This window comes from Xyrauchen texanus, chromosome 33 (assembly GCF_025860055.1).
Source record: "Xyrauchen texanus isolate HMW12.3.18 chromosome 33, RBS_HiC_50CHRs, whole genome shotgun sequence".
Classification (NCBI taxonomy): domain Eukaryota; kingdom Metazoa; phylum Chordata; class Actinopteri; order Cypriniformes; family Catostomidae; genus Xyrauchen; species Xyrauchen texanus.
Window position 1 is genome coordinate 15,484,794 of NC_068308.1, and position 22,874 is coordinate 15,507,667.

At 37.2% G+C, this 22,874-nt stretch overlaps 1 protein-coding gene across 2 annotated transcripts in view; it reads right to left on the reverse strand.

Annotated features, from left to right (window-relative positions):
* mprip (myosin phosphatase Rho interacting protein) overlaps positions 1-22,874 on the reverse strand; it is an 81,902-nt gene that overhangs the window by 15,547 nt on the left and 43,481 nt on the right. The window contains exons 9-16 of one of the 2 annotated variants that reach the window (XM_052102693.1): positions 19,890-19,997; positions 11,459-11,515; positions 9,154-9,222; positions 8,898-8,987; positions 8,633-8,742; positions 7,688-8,228; positions 6,840-6,977; positions 5,197-5,250 (exon numbers count right to left, since the gene is read on the reverse strand). In XM_052102693.1, coding sequence (XP_051958653.1) covers positions 5,197-5,250; positions 6,840-6,977; positions 7,688-8,228; positions 8,633-8,742; positions 8,898-8,987; positions 9,154-9,222; positions 11,459-11,515; positions 19,890-19,997 — 1,167 coding nt within the window. The remainder of the gene's footprint in view (positions 1-5,196; positions 5,251-6,839; positions 6,978-7,687; positions 8,229-8,632; positions 8,743-8,897; positions 8,988-9,153; positions 9,223-11,458; positions 11,516-19,889; positions 19,998-22,874) is intronic. The other variant, XM_052102694.1, reaches the window with a different exon arrangement.

Below are 22,874 nucleotides of genomic sequence, written 5' to 3' on the forward strand. Positions count from 1 at the left end.
CTATAACTTTAAACAGAAAAGGTTTGTGAGCAATTATAGCACACTAAAATTATTTTAAAATGCATATTCCTTTGAACATTTTGAACATACTTTTGAAACATTGAGTATTTTAACGTTTATGGATTGACCCCATTCACTTACATTCCAAGTGCCTCACTGGAAACCAGACCCTTTTTATTTTTTTTACAGAAATGCAGGGCAAGCCAAATCAAAATTTTGTAGTAATTAACATTGTCACAAATGCTGTCAATTGAGGTTAACTTGTATTGAAATGGAATATTTAAGAAATTAAAACTTATACTAATGAGACACAATACAAATAAAGATACAGGCTGCCAGAAAAAATACCATTGCTGGTTAATTCATGCCAACTCCCTCATCAGTTTATTTCAATCACTAGCTTAATATTATGTAATCTAATCAGGAAATGGCTCCATCACATACCGACAAAATGCAGCCTAATAGAAATGCAGATATGATGGTAAAATCCCACTAAAAACAGCTTTTGAGGTTAATTTTTCAAACAGGAACTGTGACAGGGGACAACAGATTCTGATATGATTATTTTTTTGGCCAGGATTTGGAAATTCCCAGATGTTCTGCTAACTGCTGAGTTGGATCAACAATGCAATACAACCAAATTATACTTAAAGGGGTCATGACATGAGGAAAGACATTTTCCTTAATCTTTTGATATTACAGTTTACATGGACTCTCAGCTTAAAACATCCTCCTCAATACAAAGAGCATTTATTTATACCAAGCTGCAAAAAACGTCTCAAATGGATTTACCCAACTTTGTGATGTCAAAGAGATGAATACATCAGCACATGACTGCCTCTACTGCAAGACATCAATTTAACATCATGGCACCCTTGGCCTGCCCACTGGTGCTCAGTCAGACCGGCGAAGAGAAGAGAACAAGACGGGCCTACTATTCATCTGCACCAAAGGGACTTACAAAGGACACCTTCTTGTGCCAAATGTTTTTCTATGCAAACATGCAATAAACAAACTGCTTACAGTTATCCATTATCATGCATCTCTTGTTGCTTTTAAAAGCCACAATGTCAAGTTACAATTCTTAAAAGTAGATCCACATTCTGTGTCTTGCTGTTTGAGTATAAATGCGTCCTTGATGCATTTAGCCTCATTTGCACAATTTTTTAATTGTTGGTCTATGTAAACATGCACTAGATGGATGTCTTTCACCATTTTGAAGCATTTCTGGCGATGTGTGCCACATTGTAAGAGCAGTACATGCTCAAATTTCGAAAACGCTTCTGTTCGGCTCAATTCAATTGCTGCCGCTGCCTGGGAGAACAGTGTTAAAAACCGAATTGGGCCCAACTTCAAAAACACAAGTAACCAATTCCATCATGACTGTTTGATATTTATAATATATGATGTCCTTGAGTGAACATTTTGACACATTTGGATGCAATGTGTTGAGTGTGCGTTCTGTGGAAACCCTGAAATTTCGTTTTGTATTACTGTGTAGCTGGTTCATTCTTTTCTGATTGTGTTTTAATCATATATGGCTATATTCGAGGGGCTGCACTATGTTAGACAATCATAACAGTGGGTGTTTAAATTAGACGCTGAGGCCTAAGCCAAGTGTTTTAGACAGAGCCAGACACAGGATAGAAATGTATCATATATTACTAAATTATGAGTTTTGGTGGAATAAAAACATTAATAATATGATAAATGTACCACAAGGAAAAAAATTAAACATAATAAAGGTGTATGCCATGATCCCTTTAAGTTTCTGTCTTGAGACAATTCCTTAAATTCTTCCAGATTTAAATTGGTACTTCAATAGAACATATCTTAAAATTAAATATCTTAGGTTTTGCGTTGCATTACTTTGCTATTTTTAATAAAAGGTTTTAAAAAGCTGGGGTTTTCATTCATTAAAGATAAGCAGTTTATGCACAGAACTAGTTTTGCATTCAGTACTGGCTGTTAATTAGGTTTAGTCAGATAAAACAAGTTCAGATCCAAGTCAACCAGGTGAGCCACATATTAACTGTGAGAAATTAAGTTTTTCCTGTTGCATCTTGCAAAAAAATAAATAAATAAAATACCTAGATAATTTTACTGAATGATTGCAGACGGGATTCCTGTAGCTCAACTGGTAAAGCATGGCAATAGCAACACCAAAATCATGGGTTGGATTACCAGGGAAAACACAAACTAATAAAATGTATACCCCGAAAGCACTGTAAGTCACTATAGATAAAAGCGTCTGCCAAATGCATAATGTAAAAATTGTCTAATACATCTGTGGAATGCATTCTTATATGTTTTCAATTAGAATTGTTTTTGTAAGTAATCATTTACTTTGCACTTCCAATCTAAAGAGAACATCCAATAAGTTATATCATATTTTTTACCCTACACCTTATCACAGCTCATCCACACTCCTAATACTTAAAATGTACATGCATATCTAAAGTTATTAGCCATGCATCACTGGTGATAGATATTAGGCTAGACCAAAGCACCACAAAGCAGGGTTAGTATGAAAAAAGGAGGGGAAAGGGTCAGGTTTAAGGTTGTCACATGAAGTCATTATGGAGAGAGAACAGCAAGGACATAGAACTCCTTGACCTTAACATTTTCCAGGTCTTTCTCATATTTCAGACGTAGCAATGCCTCATCCACCACACAATCTCGCCGATTAATTTCCTCTGTCAAGTCAGACACCTGGGATACAAGCTTTTTTATCCGTAGTTTGAGGAAAGTTGAGTTTGATTTGCCATCCACTGCAGGCTCAGCAACATCATTGCCAGCAGCATCCGCAAGTTCTTCCATCTCTTGATTGAAGCGTGCTTTTAAGATATGACAATCCATCTCATGCTTCTTCTTAAGGTTCTCCATGCAAATAGTCAGGGAGTCAATCTCTTTCACATTCTCCTCTGACCTCAGCCTTAGAGTCTCACCAGCCTTAACCACTTCATGTCGTAGCTTCTCTGCATCTTGCTCATATACCTCCTTTAATTCTCGCAGTTCCTTTTTATGCTTGGCCACCATGTCCTGAAGATGAATTGCCTTGTCCAGGGAGCCAATTGGCTCTCCCTCTATCTGAATGTGGGTAACAGTCATTGAATCCCCACTCATGACACTCTGGAAACTTGACTGGGCCTGCTTCTGTTTGAGTTCACATCTGAGCTTCATGTTTTGTGCTCTCAAATCAGCACAACTTGCACAGGCAGCTAGTTCTAAATGTGTCTCTCTTCCTAACTCTTTCTTCTTCAATAAGATCTGCTGAATTACCAAGTATGTACAGGTTACATCCAAGATAGCCTCACGAATGTATTCAGACCAGTGTCTCTCTTGAGTCCCATAGCTTGAAAGATTCAAAGCTAAGGATTGGAGTTGCTCATTTGTACATTCCCTAATAGCTGAAGCTGTCAGATTATATAAAACCACTTTATTTTGTATGACTTTGACAAGATTTTTCGTAATGCAGGAATTAGCAGGATCAAACAAAGGATTCAAAATTTCAAAATTCAATTTCATGGTTGTCTCTTCACTCAACATATATCCATGTCCAGCACTTTCTATTTCTTGGAGATTGGAGGGATCATTCATAAAAAGCAGCATTTTATTTTCAACTAGCATACGCTTTACAACATTCCTTTTGTCTGCAAGGGCTTGCTCATGCCCAGAGCCTTTCTGGCAGCTGTCTAAACCATCTAGAACTACTTGTAGCATCTTTTTCTCAATCATTTCCTTATTCATTCCTGTCTGATAACTGTCTAAAGTTTTGGTCTCCATGCCAGTGCTGGAAGAATGACATTTCTTAATTTCCTCACTGCCATTTATCAACATGTCAAGAACATGATTAAGAGACTCAGACTTACTCTTGAACTCTTTCGCTACTTCCTTAATCTTACCATCATGTGCCAGTCTTTCTTCTCTCTGCATCAACTCTTGGCCCCCACTTTCTGTTCCTGGTTCACTACCAAGCGTTACTTCAGTTCCTGCCTTCTCCTCTAACATTCTAATTTCCTTTTGAGCATCAATAAGCATTTGACTAAACATCCTTTCTGCATCCTTATTTTTAGTAAGCAGCTCTGTGTTTTGGGATTGAAGTTCTCTACAGATCTTCTCAACATTTTGAAGCATCTGCTCATTCTCTAAAAGCTTGTACTGAAGGACCTCTATTTGGTTTTTGAGTTCTTCTGTCTCCGGAGGCAACTCTTTATCATCTTTTTCATTTTCTGCCACCTGAAATCCAAGACCCCTAAGGGTGGCCTCTTTAAGTTGCAGTTTTTTCTCTGTATCTTTTAAATTATTACCAAGCAGCTCTAATTTAACGAGAGCCTCTTGCAGCTGCTGCGATTTTTCACTGAGTTCTCCCTCGTAAACATTTGTATCCGTGGAATTTGTCTCTTTGTCTTCCTGCTCAGTCATATCCTGGTTTACGCTGCCTTGTCTACTACGGAGTCTACAAAGCTCTACTTTTAGCCTGTCGATTTCTCTATCCGCTTCCCTCAACTGGTTAACAATTTCCTGATAACGCTGGTTCAAAGCGACATTTTCATTTTCTAGCAATTCAACCTGCTGCGACAGATCTCTGCTCGTCATTTCTGGATGGTCTTCTCTTAAGCAAGTTGATGTGCAAGGATTCTTGAGACCCTCCATTTTCTGTCTCTGGACTCTTCCTAACATGTCCTCCATAGTGACCAAACGAGCTACGTAATCACGGATGCAGTCTCCAGCCTTTTCCAGGCTTTTCCTCACAGTCTCATTCTCAATTTCCTGCTGGGTCTTAAGGCTTTCCAACAGTTTCTGGCATTGTGTCATTTCAACTGACCTACCATGCTCACTTCTTTCCTGTCCTTGAGGACATTCTACCCAAACATATTCACTATGTGAGAGCATAACTTTTATCAGCTCCCTTAGTGTCAGAGGCTTACTGGCATCTATCAAGCCCTCAAGCTCTCTAATCTTGCCCTCACTGTCTAGAAGTGCAAAACTGATTGTTTTTTGAATGGCATTTGAGGGATAGACCTCTGAGGTGGTAGTTTGTTTGGTGTCAGAAAGGTAAGGTTCCTTTGTGGACCAGCGTGAGAGAGAAAGGCCAAGCTGTGCCTGCATGTTGCGCTTTTTCAGTTCTTGCAGCTGTAGGAGCTCTTTGGTTTTCTGGTACTTCTTTGTTAAGCTCTGAGCTTGAGAACTAACCAGCTCTGTCCTCTTCATCTGGGGCTCTGTCTCAAGACTCAAAGGGGACTCCAGCTTGGAAAAGGGGACCAGACAGTTGATTAACAGTCAGCATAGGTGAATAACGCCAATTCATTTGTAGATTACAAATCAACAATTTTCCAAAAATTGAGGATTTGAGGCAAATTTACATTTAATTATAACAGTCAAACTATTAAAGTTAAAGGGATAGTAAATACATTCATCTTCTTTCATGGAATGATGAAAATTAGAACGCTAGAAAGAAATTAATGGCAAAGATTAGTAAATCATAATGCATGCATATTTAGTGGTTAGAGAGTTACCGTTGGGTAAGTAACACAAAATTAGTACTAGCTAAGAATACCAGTAAAGTTACATGCCATTCATTAATAAGCCTGATGTTCTGAAGTACACTGAAGTACACTTTTAAACTAACAATTTAATCTAAACTATTGAGCAACCACTACTGTGTGTTAACTGTGTGTAAGTCTGTTCACATTCCATGTTGCAACAACACATACCAAACCTTTTGATTCAAAGTAAATAAATACATCCACAAAGCAACAACTCAGTTCAAAACTATAATAGATAGGGAGATGTGTCCTGTGCATTCAATCTTTAGTCGCCTTTGGTGAGAACTTCATATAGAGAACTATATGGAAACACAACATATTTGCTTCTACTGAAAAATACTTAAATGAAGGTCATACTACAAAATTAACTAAAACGTTTTGTGACATTAATCCCGCAATAAAAGCAATAAAGGCTGAAATTAAGTCAAAATGGAGCTCCGAAAACAAACAATATATTCGAACAAAAACTAAGACGACAAACATGTACACATACATACACACGCACAGACACACATGTACACTCTCCCAGATTTTTAAACTCTATAGCATTTATGGAAAAGCACAAGATTAATGTTAAAATTGGAATGGAATGAATGAATGGTTAAATATGAACATACATATCATGCAAATATGTCCTTAACAGGCAACTTTTTATATACAGTACTTATCTGCAAAAGATAAATTTTAGAGAAATGTTCTGCACCCTTGAGATATACCGATACTTATACACATATAAACTAACAGTTATTTCCATCCATCTAGCTTTCTTAAACTATTACAGAAATACTGATAAGATTATAATCAGATACAAATTATAAAAATGTTTAAAATAAAATGTTCTGTATTACTTGCAAATGTGCATCAATTAGTATGAATGTATCTGCAGGGTGCAGTAAGTTTAAATGTTGAAAAAGTTGTCATGCTACCACAGCATATTGATTAATTCATGTTCAATTAATGTTAATCATTTCTATGTTGGAACATGCAATACAGCTTGCATGAAATAAACATTTTTAATGTGTCATTTCGGTTGAACATGGCAAGAAGAATCTTTCAAGTAGAGGCAAAAAGAGCATGAGAAACAAATCTGTTCATTTACATGCAATGGTCTCTTGACATGCAAAGCGACACCTTCGCAGCTTTGATGATAAAGATGGAAGCCATGTGGTTTATTTTTCCTTTTTCTGTAATACTGACACAAATGACAAAATGCCACTAAATGCCAGAATACATTATGAAAAACGTAGAGGTCTCTAAGGAAATTATACTAATGACATAAATGTGGCCTACCGGGGAAATGTAACCTGCACGAATTTGCTGTTCCTTCTCGAGAGCATTTTTGAGCTGACCTTCCAACTCTAGCTTGTGCCGATTGGAGTCCATCAAGTGCTGGTGGCAGCTCTCCAACTGAGCTTTCAGCTCTTCAACCTGTCAATGTCCACAACATAAAAGCAGTTATGACTAGAAAGGGGTGTGACCAAATTCTTATATTGTGTTATAAATAATGTATTATTACATTAACTGTATTTATCACAATATACATATACATTCAATTAAGGTTTTATATAGACTGAATATACATTACATATTAACCACGTTGTACTGTCCATTATTTGATAATGCAAAGAAAGAAAAATTTTACAAATGAAAGGTACTTATCTCATTTGATAAATGTTCTTGTATTCAGAACTTGATTAACGCAAAGCAAAAGATTATCATGATAATGATAGACTTACTTTGAACAATCCTAAGGATGCAATATTTCATGGCAATCGTAAACAATTTAAACTAAGTTTTGCATTGTGCCTAAAAAATCTGTTAATTGAAACTTTATCATCATATTGCATTCTTTATATTCACATATGCTTCTTTGCTGCTTTCACATGTAACACTAACACCTAACCGTAATCTAACCCTTAACCCTAACGTACAGTCCTGCCCACTAATAGCCACGCAAATATATCTATCATGACATAAATTGTGTAGCAAAATCTCTACTGGATGACATTTCTACTGTTACACTGTAAAAAGCGGCCAGCCCTAGATTTTTCCCTACCATGTTTCCTGATCTTGAGATGATTTAACTTGGTTAGTCTGGTTCAAACTGAGAGCTTGCATTGCATTTTGCAGTCATTTACCCCTGTTTTGTAGCTCTCTACTAGCTTCTCCAGCTCTGTCATGTCTGTGGTCTGAAGAGCTGAAGACAAAGGCACTCTCCTCTCTTCCCTGATGGGCGTCTTCTCCACCTGTTGCCAGCGCTGCTCTATCTCATCCTCCACTCTCTGCTGGCATTCCACAGGTGGGGGCGATGCATCTACCTGGACCACGCCCCCACTCTCAAAGTCCATCTTTGCGCTGTCAGTGGCAGGATCGAAAGATGAGCCGGTGACACTCTCATACCTCTTCCGCCTTTCCTCTCTCCTCTTGGTGCGCTCCGCATTGGTTTGCAAGGTGTCCGCCTCGTGCGCTCTCTGCTGTGCCAGAGCCTGTGCGATAGGACGAAACTCAGCCCAGTCGAAAGTTTTGGACCGTCCTTCGCGCCTCCGTTCCCTCGCCCGGCTCTTCTTTACTCCAATGTCCCGCTCTACAAAGGATGCCACGGAGGACCGGGAGTCCTGAGTGATATCAGGCCGGGCTAGACTCTCAAAAGGTCCACAAGAACCATGGTCATCCATCAGGCTGTTTTATAGACAAAAAAGGTTTAACAATTGGCTGATAATATTTTTTAATGGAATTTTATTTATTTTGATTTCTGATTGACCCAATTTATATTAAGTGTCTTTACTACAATGTACTTACAGTAAAATGTACCTATTGTTTTAATATGTGTTGTTACATTGTAATAACATTTAAAGTACCTGCATGAAACTGAAACTGTAAAACCTAAATCGAAACCACCCATAGCCCAACCTCATTAGCAGCAAATGTGAATCTTGCAAGTTTCACAGAATAATACAAATATATACACAATAACTACACTGTATCAAATGCGTAATCTTTTAATGTAGGTAAATATTACTTAAATCCACATTAATGTTGGGACTTTTTTTAATAATTTTACTACATCATGCACAGTAACAGACCTAGCAACATCTGGGGCGGTGGATGGCCGGACATTTTTCATGACTGCTTGGATCCAGTTGCGTCGTATTCCTGCAGTCATGGCAGAGAGAGTATGCAACCCTTCTTGTGTCTGGGGAAAAAAAATAGAAGAATATTAAAAACCCTTGGAAACTAGTACAATTAATGGGAGAGTGTTTTGATATCAGAACAAAATACAACTGCATAAAACACGTCTTTAACATAAAATGTCAAACATAAAAACAAATGAGTTTTAAACACACTTACATGAATCTGGAAGCCATAGTTCCGTTGAGCTTGATACTCTGTAACATTATAGCATGTAGTGAGCTCAATTTCTCCATCAAGATCAGATGCCTGTTGACACACACAGACCAAAAAACATTCTTTCAGTGAAAGAATAATTCAAAAGTACAACAATAAGGGATTGTTGAAATGAATCACTGTGGGGGGGAACAGAATGTGTGTGCATTAAAAAAAAAAAAAAAAAAAAAGGCTAATCCATGCAGGTACTGTGATTTACCTCTTCAGCAATAGAATCCTTGTAGTATCGTAGACTGTGATCTGTCAGCACAAACCAATATTTCTTCCACTGTAACAGAAAGACAATAAATAAAAATGAAATGTATCAGATCATAACAAAGAGACCATGCTACCAGAAAATCCTGCATCTATCTGATGTATAGGTAGGTTTTTAAGACATTCATACTTCTTTATAGTCCATGGGTGGGAATTTATGAGGCTATATCCTTTTAACTTTGACCTTTTGAAGCAGCACAAAAGTGTGCTATGCCCTTTAAAAGCATTTGAGCCAAATAACTTTGATCAGTGCAGAAAATGTCAGAAAAAAGCTTTCAATTTTAAAGCTGCACTACGTAAGATTTTTTGGTTAAAAATGAACAAATTGCCATTATTGATTGAGCATATAAACAATCAGTGTTCAAAACAATGTTCTTACTTCACCCTGATTCATTACTTTAAGCCTATAAAATTATTTGTATTTTGAGCTATTGGGTCAGATTTGGTGCAAAATCAATTGCTTATGTCATTCATTCTTACGTTATTACATCATGTCTGTAAACACAGGAAAGAAGTACTGGCCGTCATATGTTCCGGCTGGGGAAACTACGCTGTTCAGTTCAGTCAGTCACACACAGTTCAGCACAGCATCGCAGCAATCTGGATGGATGTTTACCTGTTATCCGTTTAGTGAAGTTGTTTACCTGCTATAATGCTTGGATATGTTTTCTGGTAGGGTTGTTGAAGCTAATATTGGTTGTCATACTTTTATAAATTGAACTTTACTTTAGTGTTAACCGATGTATATACATTGTCTGGGGAAGTTACTGTGACATTTTTATGTGTGACTTCTGAAAATGACTTCTAGTAATTGTCATATTGCATTTTTAAGCATATTATCTTCATGTTTAATAAAGCATATTTGATCCCCATCATTACTGAATCCTTGTTTTATGTTCTTAGTTTATGGTGTTATTGTGTGCATTGCATAAACATAATATTGTAGTATAACGGTTCACTTGCATTATAAATTGAGGCTGTACAATAATATAAAAAGTATAATATAATAATAACAATGTATTCTATTGAACTCGTATCAGCCATAACACGAGACTCACCTCTTAAATGTATGAGTGTAGAACAACATAAACATTAATTGTAGATAAAACACTTGAAAATCATCTTATATACTGGTAACTGGTGGTGATTGAGTCCCGGTTCCCTATGTACAAGCACTTTGAGTGTATTAAGAAAAGTGCTATAAGTGTCAAATTCATTCTTTTTAAATATGTAAATATCAGTGATTTTTATCTTCATCAAAGCAAGTAATACTTCAGTTTTAAATGTTTAATTATATAACATAATATCAACATGATACTACACATTATGACTCCCGCTCTGAATATCTCCCAGTCATGATCACACACAGACGATGTCCAGGTTAGCTCAAATTATGAGATTCATCCGCCAGAAGAGCAGTGCCGAAGCACGACTGACGTACTGGTAATGTGTTCTTCTGCAAATTGTTTGCAATTTTAACTTTCAACCCACAGATGTCGCTAGAGAGCACAAAGTTACGTAGTGCAGCTTTAAGTAACTAGAGACACTGCATTTAAAACTAAGAACTAGCTCTATAAATGTAGAAAACCAAATATAAAGCAGATTCCAAATAAAGTGTTTTCCCACAGAAAAAAAAAACAACTTTTTTTGACCAAATAGCTATTGTAGCCACTTAAGATTCAAAATGCTGAATGCAAGAAGAAAACTTAAGTAATAATCTACTGGTAGTTATAACAATGAAGGCATGACATAACTAAATGAACACAAGGAAAAATTATATTTAATCAATTGCATGCACCAATATAACAATACTCATAAAAAGCAATCATTACCTACATATATTTTTTACAAAACATTTTAATATATAAAAAAGAAATCAAGCAGGGACTGAAAATGTATCACTGAATAAGAGTTTTGAATCAATTCAGTAAAAATAACAATTTGAACTGATTCATGGAAATAAATGTAACTTACTGCAACACACTTTTTGCTACTTAAGTTTAAATCAGATGTTATTAAAACTTTGGTATGAACACACAAACTCACAACTTGCAAGACAAGAATTGAGAAATTAGTGTAATGACATGGTCTTTACATGGTCAAAACAATGATATCACGATATTCATCATGTTGCTTAATTTTATATCACCTGTAAAATCATGGGAAATCCTTATTCAATATTTCACCCAACCCTACTACGGTACTTATTATTGTTTATTGTTTACAAAGAAACATGAACAAACCCTTACCTGGCCTTGTTCATCAAGTTTCACCATCCAACCTTTCTTGAAGTTCAGCAAGTCTGGCTGTAATCCAAGGGAGAAATGTTTCAGTCATGAATATAAACAGAGAAATAGCCAAACTTTTAGTGAACTTAATGGCTTATTTTTGTGAGATCACACAAGTCTCCATGCACGATAAGTAGAACATGTATCAGGTGGCATATGTGCAGAGTGAAGTACAGCCTCTGAAGTCTGCGTGGTACTGCTTAACCCCAAAGTATACATCGGTTTTGACATGAACACTTAGCGTCTGCATATACAGTCGAACGCGAGCATGTCAAATTAAACTGATACCACTAAATATACTGGACTATTTCTCCTCAGGATAAAGATGTCTATAATCTTCAGACTCGAGTTATACAAATGCAAGTATCCCCTGACCTCACACACGCAATCCACTGTTGTTTTCACATTCGTCTCCTGTTGTTTATCGGCGATTACATCATCTAGTGCTTCTTCGTGACCGCAAAGGCTCACTCTGCGAGCGTTCAGTGCTCGAGCACTCTGTTGATGATTAAATTTGTGTCACACGTCCATAGCAGCCGCATCTAACCGAGGTATACTTTGGGCTTTATGATGAACATTTACTCACCGGGGTAGACGCCCAATATCTGTCAGCAGATGTCTAAAATCTTTCTGTAATTTTTCACATTTCAACCAGTGCAGCACAATCAACACAAAGCATTTTCTACTATTTGGTTCATTTACACTCTTTGGTGACAGAAAAGATGCAAGTCAGGGTGTTTTTTTCTGGAATACTTGACTTCACAGTCACAGATCCATTATGGCACAAGGGCAGAAAAGGAATAAAACACACTCCACATGCCAGTTCTGATTATCTCAACTGTACAGCTTGCTGGAAGGAACTCAAATGCTCCACACAAAAGAAACAACACAACAAGCATTTGTGTATTTTGTCCAGGGAAAACAGTGTGTTAAAAAAACTGGACAGCGCAACACACACACACACACACACACACACACAAGTACCACACAAAGATACACATACATATAAACTCAGCAAAAAAAGAAACTTTTACAAAATTATCTTTCAAATACAAATAACTTTACAGATCTTTATTGTAAATGGTTTAAACAATGTTTTCCATGCTTGTTCAATGAACCATAAACAATTAATGCACATGCACCTGTGGAACGGTCATTAAGACACTAACAGCTTACAGACGTTAGGCAATTAAGGTCACAGTTATTAAAACTTAGGACAATAAAGAGACATTTCTACTGACTCTGGAAAAATATCAAAAGAAAGATGCCCAGGGTCCCTGCTCATCTGTGTGTACATGCCTTATGCATGCTGCATGGAGGCATGAGGACTGCAGATGTGGCCAGGGCAACAAATTGCAATATCTGTACTGTGAGACACCTAAGACAACACTACAGGGAGACAGGAAGGACAGCTGATCATTCTCGCAGTGGCAGACCACGTGTATCAACAGCTGCACAGGATCGGTACATCAGAATATCACACCTATGGGACAGGTACAGGATGGAAACAACAACAACTGCCCTAGTTACACCAGAAACGCACAATCCCTCTATCAGAGCTCAGACTGCCTGCAATAGGATGAGAGAGGCTGGACTGAGGGCTTGTAGGCCTGTTGTAAGGCAGGTCCTTACCAGACATTGCTGGCAACAACGTTGCCTATGGGCACAAACCCACCTTCACTGGACCAGACAGGACTGGCAAAAAGTGTCTTTCACTGACGAGTCGTGGTTTTGTCTCACCAGGGGTGATGGTCAGACTTGAGTTTAATGTCGAAGGAATGAGTGTTACACAGAGGCCTGTACTCTGGAGCAGGATTGAGGTGGAGGGTCCGTCATGGTCTGGGGCGGTGGGTCAACGCATCATCGGACTGAGCTAGTTGTCATTGCAAGCAATCTCAATGCTGTGCATTACAAGAAAGACATCCTTCTCCCTCAAGTGGTACTGATCCTGACATGACACTCCAGCATGACAATACCACCAGCTGCTCGTTCTGTGTGCGATTTCCTACAAGACAGGAATGTCAGTGTTCTGCCATGACCAGAGAAGAGCCCAGATCTCAATCCCATTGAGCACATCTGGGACCTGTTAGATCAGAGGGTGAGGAATAGGGCCATTCCCCCCAGAAATGTCCGGGAACTTGCAAGTGCCTTGGTGGAATAGTGGAGTAACATCTCACAACAAGAACTGGCAAATCTGGTGCAGTCAATGAGGAGGAGATGCACTGCAGTACTTAATGCAGCTGGTGGCCACAACAAATACTGACTGTTACTTTTGATTTTGAAACCCCCCTTTGTTCAGGGACGCATTATTCAATAATAATTCACACGTCTGTGAAACTTGTTCAGTTTATGTCTTAGTTGTTGAATCTTTTTATGTTCATACAAATATATACGCATGTTACATTTGCTAAAAATAAAAGCAGTTGAAAATGAGAGGACGTTTCTTTTTTGCTGAGTTTATAAGCACAAAGATAAGGACTGCTCACCATAAATTCACTGAAACAAATCACAAAACAACACATATAAACTACAGTGAAATAAAACACACAGACCTCTGTACACGCACTCACTATTCAAACACGTTCACACAGAAACAAGTGGAAAGTAAGAGAACGAGAGAGCACAGCTGGATGCAGGGAGCAGGTGGAGATGACCTGGGCAGGTGAGAGGAGTACGCTACACCCAACAGCAACAGGGGAGGAATAGGACGTCCATGGTCTTAACAATAAAGTACACAGATACCACAGAGAAACAAGATGGCAACCAAGATTAGTCTCAGTAGTGATAGCAGAAAAATTCCTTCAGAAATGGGTGAATGTAAACCATTGATTGCCTGATGAATCGGAGATTTCCTTGACTGATTCAGTAAAATGTGCTCAAAAGACGTACAAATTGAATGGATATTATACTTTTATGGGCTGTAATGATGTGTGGAATTGCAAAGCATTTTAATCTTGCATTAAAAACAGTGTTAAATTGTGCATTATTAGGATTAAAACCTGCAGAGCTGCCTTTGTGTTTTTTGGAGCTTTACATTTTTGGTCACCATTCACTTGCATTATATGGATCTATAGAGATGAGATATTCTCCTCTGATGATGAGAACATTTTAATTTTAGGTGAACTATTCCTTTAACTGAAAGGAAATAAACCTCATTAATTCAAGACTTTTTCTAACATTTCTACAACAGACTTACTAAGGTACTTGGAAATCTTTAGCTAATGGTGCCCCTTAATGACCTTATTGATTGTGAAGATGAACTAACATAAAGTTATTCATGTTCATTTACCTGGAAGCAAAATTAGATTCCCTTTCCGATGATGTTCATTTGGAAATGGCGGCTGACAAATTGATTAATTCACAGCATGCACTTACACAATATTTACAGTGGCAAGAAAAAGTATGTGAACCCTTTGGAATTAGCAGGTTTTCTGTACTAATTGGTCATAAAATGTGATGACAAAACACAAAGTGCTTATGCTTGGTTGCCACTCTTTTCAAGGCACAATTACATTTTTGCCCATCGGTTGTAATATTTAAGCAAAAACACACAAGAGGTCATGATGTACATTATATTGTGGTTATTGAATGGATATTTTTTCTGAAATAATTACACACATTCATTTTTAAGCATGCAGCACATGCAGATTATGTATTTATTTAAAATCAAATCACAGCCTTTAGCAGTTTAATAATCACACTATGACATATAAAGAAAATTATTTGATTATTTGTGCATTAAAAAAAATCAACAATTTGTCCAAAACACAACAAATTCCGAGAGATTCCGCATTTTATAGCTAATGCCATTTTTATGACTGGATTAAGTAATTCCGACATTGCGGAAATCATTGGGCCCTACATGTGGTAGCCGTGGTATAAGCGGCCTCAGATTGTTCATTTATTACTGAAAATTAATTCACATTCCATGGTGTAAAGGACGCATCACCATGCTACCACCTCAGGATGTGAACTCATTTTCAAAACACTGACCATTGTCTAAGGTTTACAACTGAAATGTTTCTGTAGTTAACACAACAGCAATATAAGAACGTAGAAAATATATCAAAACTTAAAATATTTAGTCTGAGAAAAGCAGAGATGACAGCAGGTGAGCAGAGAATGAAAGTGACAGGGCTTTGTTCATGGCAGTCAACCACTGACGTTGTTTCACAATGTGCAGCTGCCAACAGTGACAAAAATATACAAATGTGAATTTGACAGCTATATCGAGTCCCGATTGTAGCCACTAATGACATAATAAAGCATAATGTAACAACTGCACATAAAGTTAAAAGTCCTAAATGTTCATAATGTAATAATTTTCTCCAAACGTAGTAAACTTCATAATGAAATAATAAAAATAATGGTTATTTTATGGGAAATGTATTACATTATGAACTCACTGCAGAAATTCATAATAAAATCAAAGTATATAATGTAATAACAGCAAAAGATTTAGAAGTGCATGTTTATATTATAATAATTTTTGCTCAATGTTATGAGAACAAAACATACATACACATACACAAAAAATGCATCTTAAACAACCGGAAAAGTCTTTTAATTCTATCCAACACTGGATCAACCTCATTATAGATTACATTCATTTAGATAAAATTAACACATTCGACACACCCTCTGAACACCTCGATATATGGGACTATGTTCTAGAGTATTTCAATATAAAATTGTCTTAATAAACCTGTTTATTCAAATGTCACCGCCCGCTATAAATTATTAATGTATAGAATGTTTTTCTCTCTCATTCCATCCTTCCCCTTTTTTCTTATTTTTTTTCTTCTCTCTCTCTTTATCTCCCTCTCCTATCTAAAGAACAAGTAATAATAATAATCGCTGCTCAACCAAAGCTGCTTGGTGTGTGCTGCATGTGTCCTGCTGGGCAGGAGGCGGAGGTCTGCAGAGCCTTGAGTCTTTTTGGGTATGATGCGACAAGCTTCGCACACCTGGATTTTCTGCCATTCTTCTCTGCAGATCCTCTCAAATTCTGTCAGGTTGGATGGGGACTGTCAGTAGTTTTCAGGTCTCTCCAGAGATGTTTGATTGGGTTTAAGTCTGGGCTCTTGCTGGGCCACTCAAGGACATTCACATAGTTGTCCCTGAAACACATTTGTGTTGTCTTGGCTGTGTGCTTAATTTCATTGTCTTATTGGAAGGTGAACCTTTGGCCCAGTCTGAGGTCCTGAGCGCTCTGGACCAGGTTTTCATTAAGGATATCTCTGTATTTTGCTGCGTTCAGCTTTCCTTCAACTCTGACCAGTCCCCCAGTCCCTGCTGCTGAAAAACACCCCCACAGCATGATGCTATTACCACCATGCTTCACCGTTGGGATGGTATTGCGCAGGTGATGAGCAGTGCCTGGTTTCCAGACATGACCCTTGGAATTGAGGCCAAACTGTTCAATCTTCATTTCATCAGACTAGAGAATTTTGTTTCTCACAGTCTGAGAGTAATGAGTCTGAGGCTTCCATCTGGCCACTCTGCCATAAAGCCCATATCGGTGAAGTGATGGTTGTCCTTCTGCAAGTTTCTCCCATCTCCACACATAATCTCTGGAGCTCAACCAGAGTGACCATCAGGCTCTTGGTCACCTCTCTTACCAAGCCCCTTCTTCCTCGATTGCTCAGTTTGGCCAGCTATAGGAAGAGTTCCAAACTTCTTCCATTTAAGAATTATGGAGGCCACTGTGCTCTTGTGAAGCTTTGATGGAGCCAAAAAAAAATTTGTAGCCTTCCCCAGATCTGTGCCTCGACACAATCCTGTCTCTGAGCTCAGCAGGCAGTTCCTGGTTTTCTGATATGCATTTTCAGCTGTGAGACCTTATATAGACAAGTGTGTGCCTTTCCAAATCATGTTCAATCAATTGACTTTGCCACCAGTGGACTCCAATCAAAGTATAGAAACGTCTCAAAGATGATACAGAGAAATTGGAAGCACCCAAGCTAAATTTCAAGTGTCATAGCAAATGGTCTGAATACTTGTCAATGTGATATTTCAGTTTTTTATTTTTAATAAATTTGCTATCAATAAGTTATCAAAAATCTGGTTTTTGCTTAGTCATTATGGGGTATGGCGTGTAGATTGATGTGAAAATTGTTTTTTAAAAGCATTTTAGCACAAGGCTGCAACATAACAAAATGTGAAAAAATTAAGGGGTCTGAATACTTTCTGAATTCACTTTATCTTATTCTTAAGGCACCAATATGTACTTTCTTAGTGCTTGATTTTAATGATTGATCAGCATGGATAGGCTAATATAACAGTTTAAACAGACCTTTAACAAGAACTAAGAAATGTATTACTGTCATGTAAAAGACCAAAAATGACTTAAATTAGTTTTATTCTGAATAGAATTGTTCTTCAAACAAGAATGCATACTGTGCAAAATATTATCAGTTTATAAGTTTTTTATTTTATTTTTTACAATAATTACAGTAGCACTGCAATTCATCTAAACAAGTATTGTATGACTTATTTAGATGAAAAATTTGCTTGCTTTTTTGCAACAATGCAATATCATCGAAGTAGAAATATAAGGGAAATGACTAACTGAAATAATAATAATTAAATAATAAAGGCATGAATTTTACATGATAAACTCACTCTTAACGATTTAATTGTCAAGTTATTTAACTTATCCTGCCACTGCATCAGCCAGCCATTGACACCACTGGACTTGTTTTGCTTACAAAACCAGCACTGGCACTGTTGCGTGACATCACCGTGTTCTAAGAAGATCCGTTTTGATTAGTCCGGTATCAGTCATTGTGATTGGTCACAACTTAATTGGCCCTGCCCAGCACCGGTAGTCTGTTCTCTCACATCTTGATTGACATCTTGTAAGTGCACAAGTGAGTTTTGCTACAGGTTTTTCACAAAAGTTAGCAAATGTCAAGGTGGGAAGATTTGAAAGTTGCAGAGGCAGAATTGAGAGGTTGTATGTGTCGATTTGTGGTTGCACTGCGAAAGGAAATTAAAGTACAAAAGTAAATATGTAATATAAGATTATGTCTGTCATTGTATTTTTATGAATGTAACCGCATTTTTATTTGTCTGCAACTTTGAATTCAAAACACAGGTTTTGGAATATTGTCCGAGTGCAGATTGTAGCATTGTATATTTTATTTTAAGTTTTCACATTGGGGCTGTGAGAGTAAATTTCAACTTACAAGTACAAATATTTATTGTACAAGTTAATTAATTTAGTTTTGCAACAGATTTACGTTAATATTTTTTTTTACCACATTGAGCATTCTGTGGCCCTTTGAGTCATCTTGGCTGGATGGCCACTTCTAGGGAGAGTAGCCACAGTACTAAATCGTCTCCATTTATAGACAATATGTCTTACTGTGGACAGTTGAATATCTAAGCTCTTCGAGATAAAGCTGGAAAGGGTTACAAAGTTATGCAAATCTTGAACGTAGGTCTTCTGAGATCTCTTCTTTTTGCAAAGCATGGTCCACATACTGTAAGCAGATGCTTCTTGTGAATATAAAACTCAAAATGTTTGAGTGCTTTTTCTACGTCAAAGTAGCTATAACCTGCACCTCTAATCTTGTTTAATTAATTGGACGTCAGGCTTGCCAACACCTGACTCTAATTGGCTTTTGTTGACATCATTAGACAAGAGGTTCTCATACATTTTCCAACCTACACTCTGATAAAAGCAGGTAATTCCAAAGGGTTCACATACATTTTCTTAACATGCAAGTAAAGATTTCACAAAAAAAGAGGGAAAAATACCAATGTGTATACTCTTTAGGTGTTTTGTGTCAGTGCCTCAGCAACAAGGGTGTATTTCTGTAAAAATCGGTTTAAAAATATCCAAAAATGAAGAATATTTCATAGATCTTCATTGGAAAAAAAAAAGCAAAAGCTTGGCTTTTACAGTTAAAGCAAGATTTTTCAGGAGTGTTATGAGGCGGGGCTAATCAAAGGATCCAAGTAAGACTCAAGTAAGCTTTGCATTTAAATGTGTTTGTAGATTGTACAATTAAAAAAGGGGGAGCATTGAGTGAGTTTTGTTCAGTGTGATTTCCACTTGATGCTAAAGTCTAAAAGTCCCTGCAATTCCCTGAAAATATAGACGCTCTTTATATAATACTCCAAAACGGTAGTCCATCTTTTCTTTCAAAACATGCCAAATCCTGCTGCTCTCTCTTTAACCTTTGAACTCTAGAGAACAACTGAGGCATTGTGGAGGATTTGGAAGCCATTTATCTCACACCCTTTGCACACAATGTTCACTGATTACCACGCTCCCCTCTGAAAACTTCTTGGAAGTAGCAGGACAACATTTCAAATGTATGGCAGGCTGTCCAGCATCTTTGCTGGATGTATCTGTGAGAGAACAGAGAAATATTTGGCTTACTGTCATGACTGATTCGGTAGTCCTGCGGTCCAATGATTTGGCTCTCCTCAATGGTGGCAGTGCAGAGTGACGGAAATGTAAACCTTGTGCTGGGTTCAGCTTCTGCTCCTGAATGGGGTTAAAGACAGGTTAAGTTTATGCCATCAGATGTTTTTTGTGCATAGCATAATGGTAAAAGATGCTGCTACAATATTTAACAGTGCTTACTATTTCTCATCCATGACCCCTAACCTCAAGTACCAAACTTTGGCATGCAACTCATCCAGCACTGATAATGCTACAGACATTAATCAAAATACATACATCAAAATCATGTGGCAGAGATGAGTGCCATTACATTTTTAAGCTTATTGTACAGCCTAATGTTGGGGAATAATAAAACAAGGAAAAATATCCTATAGACTAGGGATGAACCGATCTTATACCTGGATCGGTATCGGTTCTGATACTGAAGCTTTTAGAGGGATCGGGTATCAGTCCGACGAACCCAATCCAAATCCAATACGGCGTGTTAGTCATGTTCATTACTGTCAAGCTCCAAAATGACATAAAATAACCATTAAAACACCATTAAAGTAGTTGAAGTAGAAATATGACTCGTACATTTTATTCAAAGCCACTTGAAGACATGCGATAGCTCTGTGAATCACAGAAGGCTGTTTTTAATAAGTAAATATATATATAGTATACGCAGCTCCAGCTCATCAGTGAATGGCGCTGCTGTTTACAGACACAATCGCACGCCTATTTTTAGCCTTCACGCGGTGTGCATTATTTGAGCGCTACTCAAGACCAACATCTCAGATGTAGATGCTCAATGCTTCGGTACACTTATAATGTGCATTTAGAACGGCATCGGAGGTGCATTTTACCAAAATTTGAATAAGAAACGAATTAAACTACTGTGAACTTGCGTACAAAAAGACATATACAGGAGTTCAGAATGTCAAAATAAAAACGTGAGGGTTTACAAGTAAAAGGTGCAAGATTGAGATATATTACCATTGTAATATTTTATTATTATTATAATTTGTAAACAAATTACATTTTTAATTTCTATTGAAGGCTTGAAGACTGTTGAAGACTTTTCTTACTGTTCATTTTGCTGCTATATTATTCAGTATACTAGTTAATAATAAAGTGTTTCTTAATAAGCTATACATTAATATTGAAATAATATGTAGTTAAATGTTTGTTTCTCTTTACATATTAAAGAGCACGCCCAATTAGTTCCTCACAATAATGTAAAGATATTCTAAACTGATTATGCAAAAAAAAAACAACACCACTGGTATCCGATCGGTATCGGTATTGGCAAATACTGAGATCAGAAGAGAAAAAGTGGTATTGGTGTATCTCAACCAGAGGTGCAGTATATTAAAGCAGAGATCTGAGCCTAATTGGGACTAGAATATCATAAGGCGTTTTTCTTTGTTTCTTTGTGTACCCGTTCTGAGAAACCCATTTTTCCACCAGAGACACAGAAACAAGCACTTTATTTAAATAATATGTGATGCTGTTATAACGGTGACTCCTGAACTTAATGCGACAACAGTGTGTCAACTCACTTCAAAACAAAAATAATTGCCTCCGTGAGAGATTTTGTGTAATTTTCATCATCCCATTTTGCTGTACAAAACTTTGTGGACAAGATCAGCTTGGATTTCTGAGAGAAGATGGAAACAACAGGATACCAGGAGCTGAGAAGAGGGGACGGCTTTAACAGAATACCTTCATCTGTAGTTAACTGCATTTTGTTCTTTGCTTTTATATTCCTTTGTATAATCATATGTGTGCTTCCAAAAAACACAATGCCACTTAAAACTTGTGCAATGAGTTCTCCAACAATGATTTCAACTAGTAGTTAAATCAACTCTGTGTAAGATAGGATAAATAGTATTTACACTGTACGAATGTTAAAGTTCACTTACAGCCTTGAGGTAAAGTAAAAAGGTGAAAACAACACCGCAAATGAAATGATTATTGTTGAATCTCATTGTGACAGGTTTCACTGCAGAAAATAAAGAGTTTTTCCTGTGAGTGGGTAATTGAGAACTATTATAAACTTAACCATCATGAAATCGAAGTTAAATGAGTAAAGTGCTGCCTTTAATTGTATTTTACTTGCATCAAGACATATTTTTTCAGTTAATGTCTGTGTAGTTCAGTCACCGGTGCCAGAATGAGTTTAGTGGTCAGTGTGGGAGGGGGGTCATCACAACAACATTCTGCAGTCAATATGGTCAATTTATACCAGACCAGCTTCCAAGATTGTTAAAATCTTAAGTTTCATCCACATACATAGTTCAAATGTTGATGTAACTGAACTAAAGCGATTCAAATCTGCTTCAGCGCCACTGGCATAGAGAGACTGGCTATGCACCAGTATATTCACAGTTCACAAATACCTGTGATGAGGCATCTGTATACGGTTTCGGATACTACATGAACACTGTTGGTTCAACTGCGTGTTCTTGTGTATGGGTCTCTCTTATTTATGTTTCTATTAAATCGTTTGACAGTCATTTTATTGTTTGTTCCTGCTTTCAACAGCATTACACAAACACCTTTTAAACACCGCTATTATACATAATAAGGTTGATAACATTGTGCAAACAAACAGTTTAGATTGATAACGTTGTGCAAACAGTATATGGTAATTCTACGACCAAGTCATATATGCAATTTATAACTACTTACATAAACATCAGGACTTGTGTATAATGGAACATCTCCTTATGATTCAACACGCATCTACTAACAACATATAATGGCAGTGACATCAAGCCAGCGTGCCCTCATACACTTTAATTCATTTCTGGCTTTATCCATGGTCCAGGGCTGCTCTTTATTCAGATCCTGGGGCTTTTGTAGATCAGTGATTAGATGGACCGATCAGAAGTCTGCATATTTTCACTTTCTTTGTGCAAAGGGCAAAATGGCATGCTTACCTACTTAAATGAATATCAGATGCCCCCCCCCCAG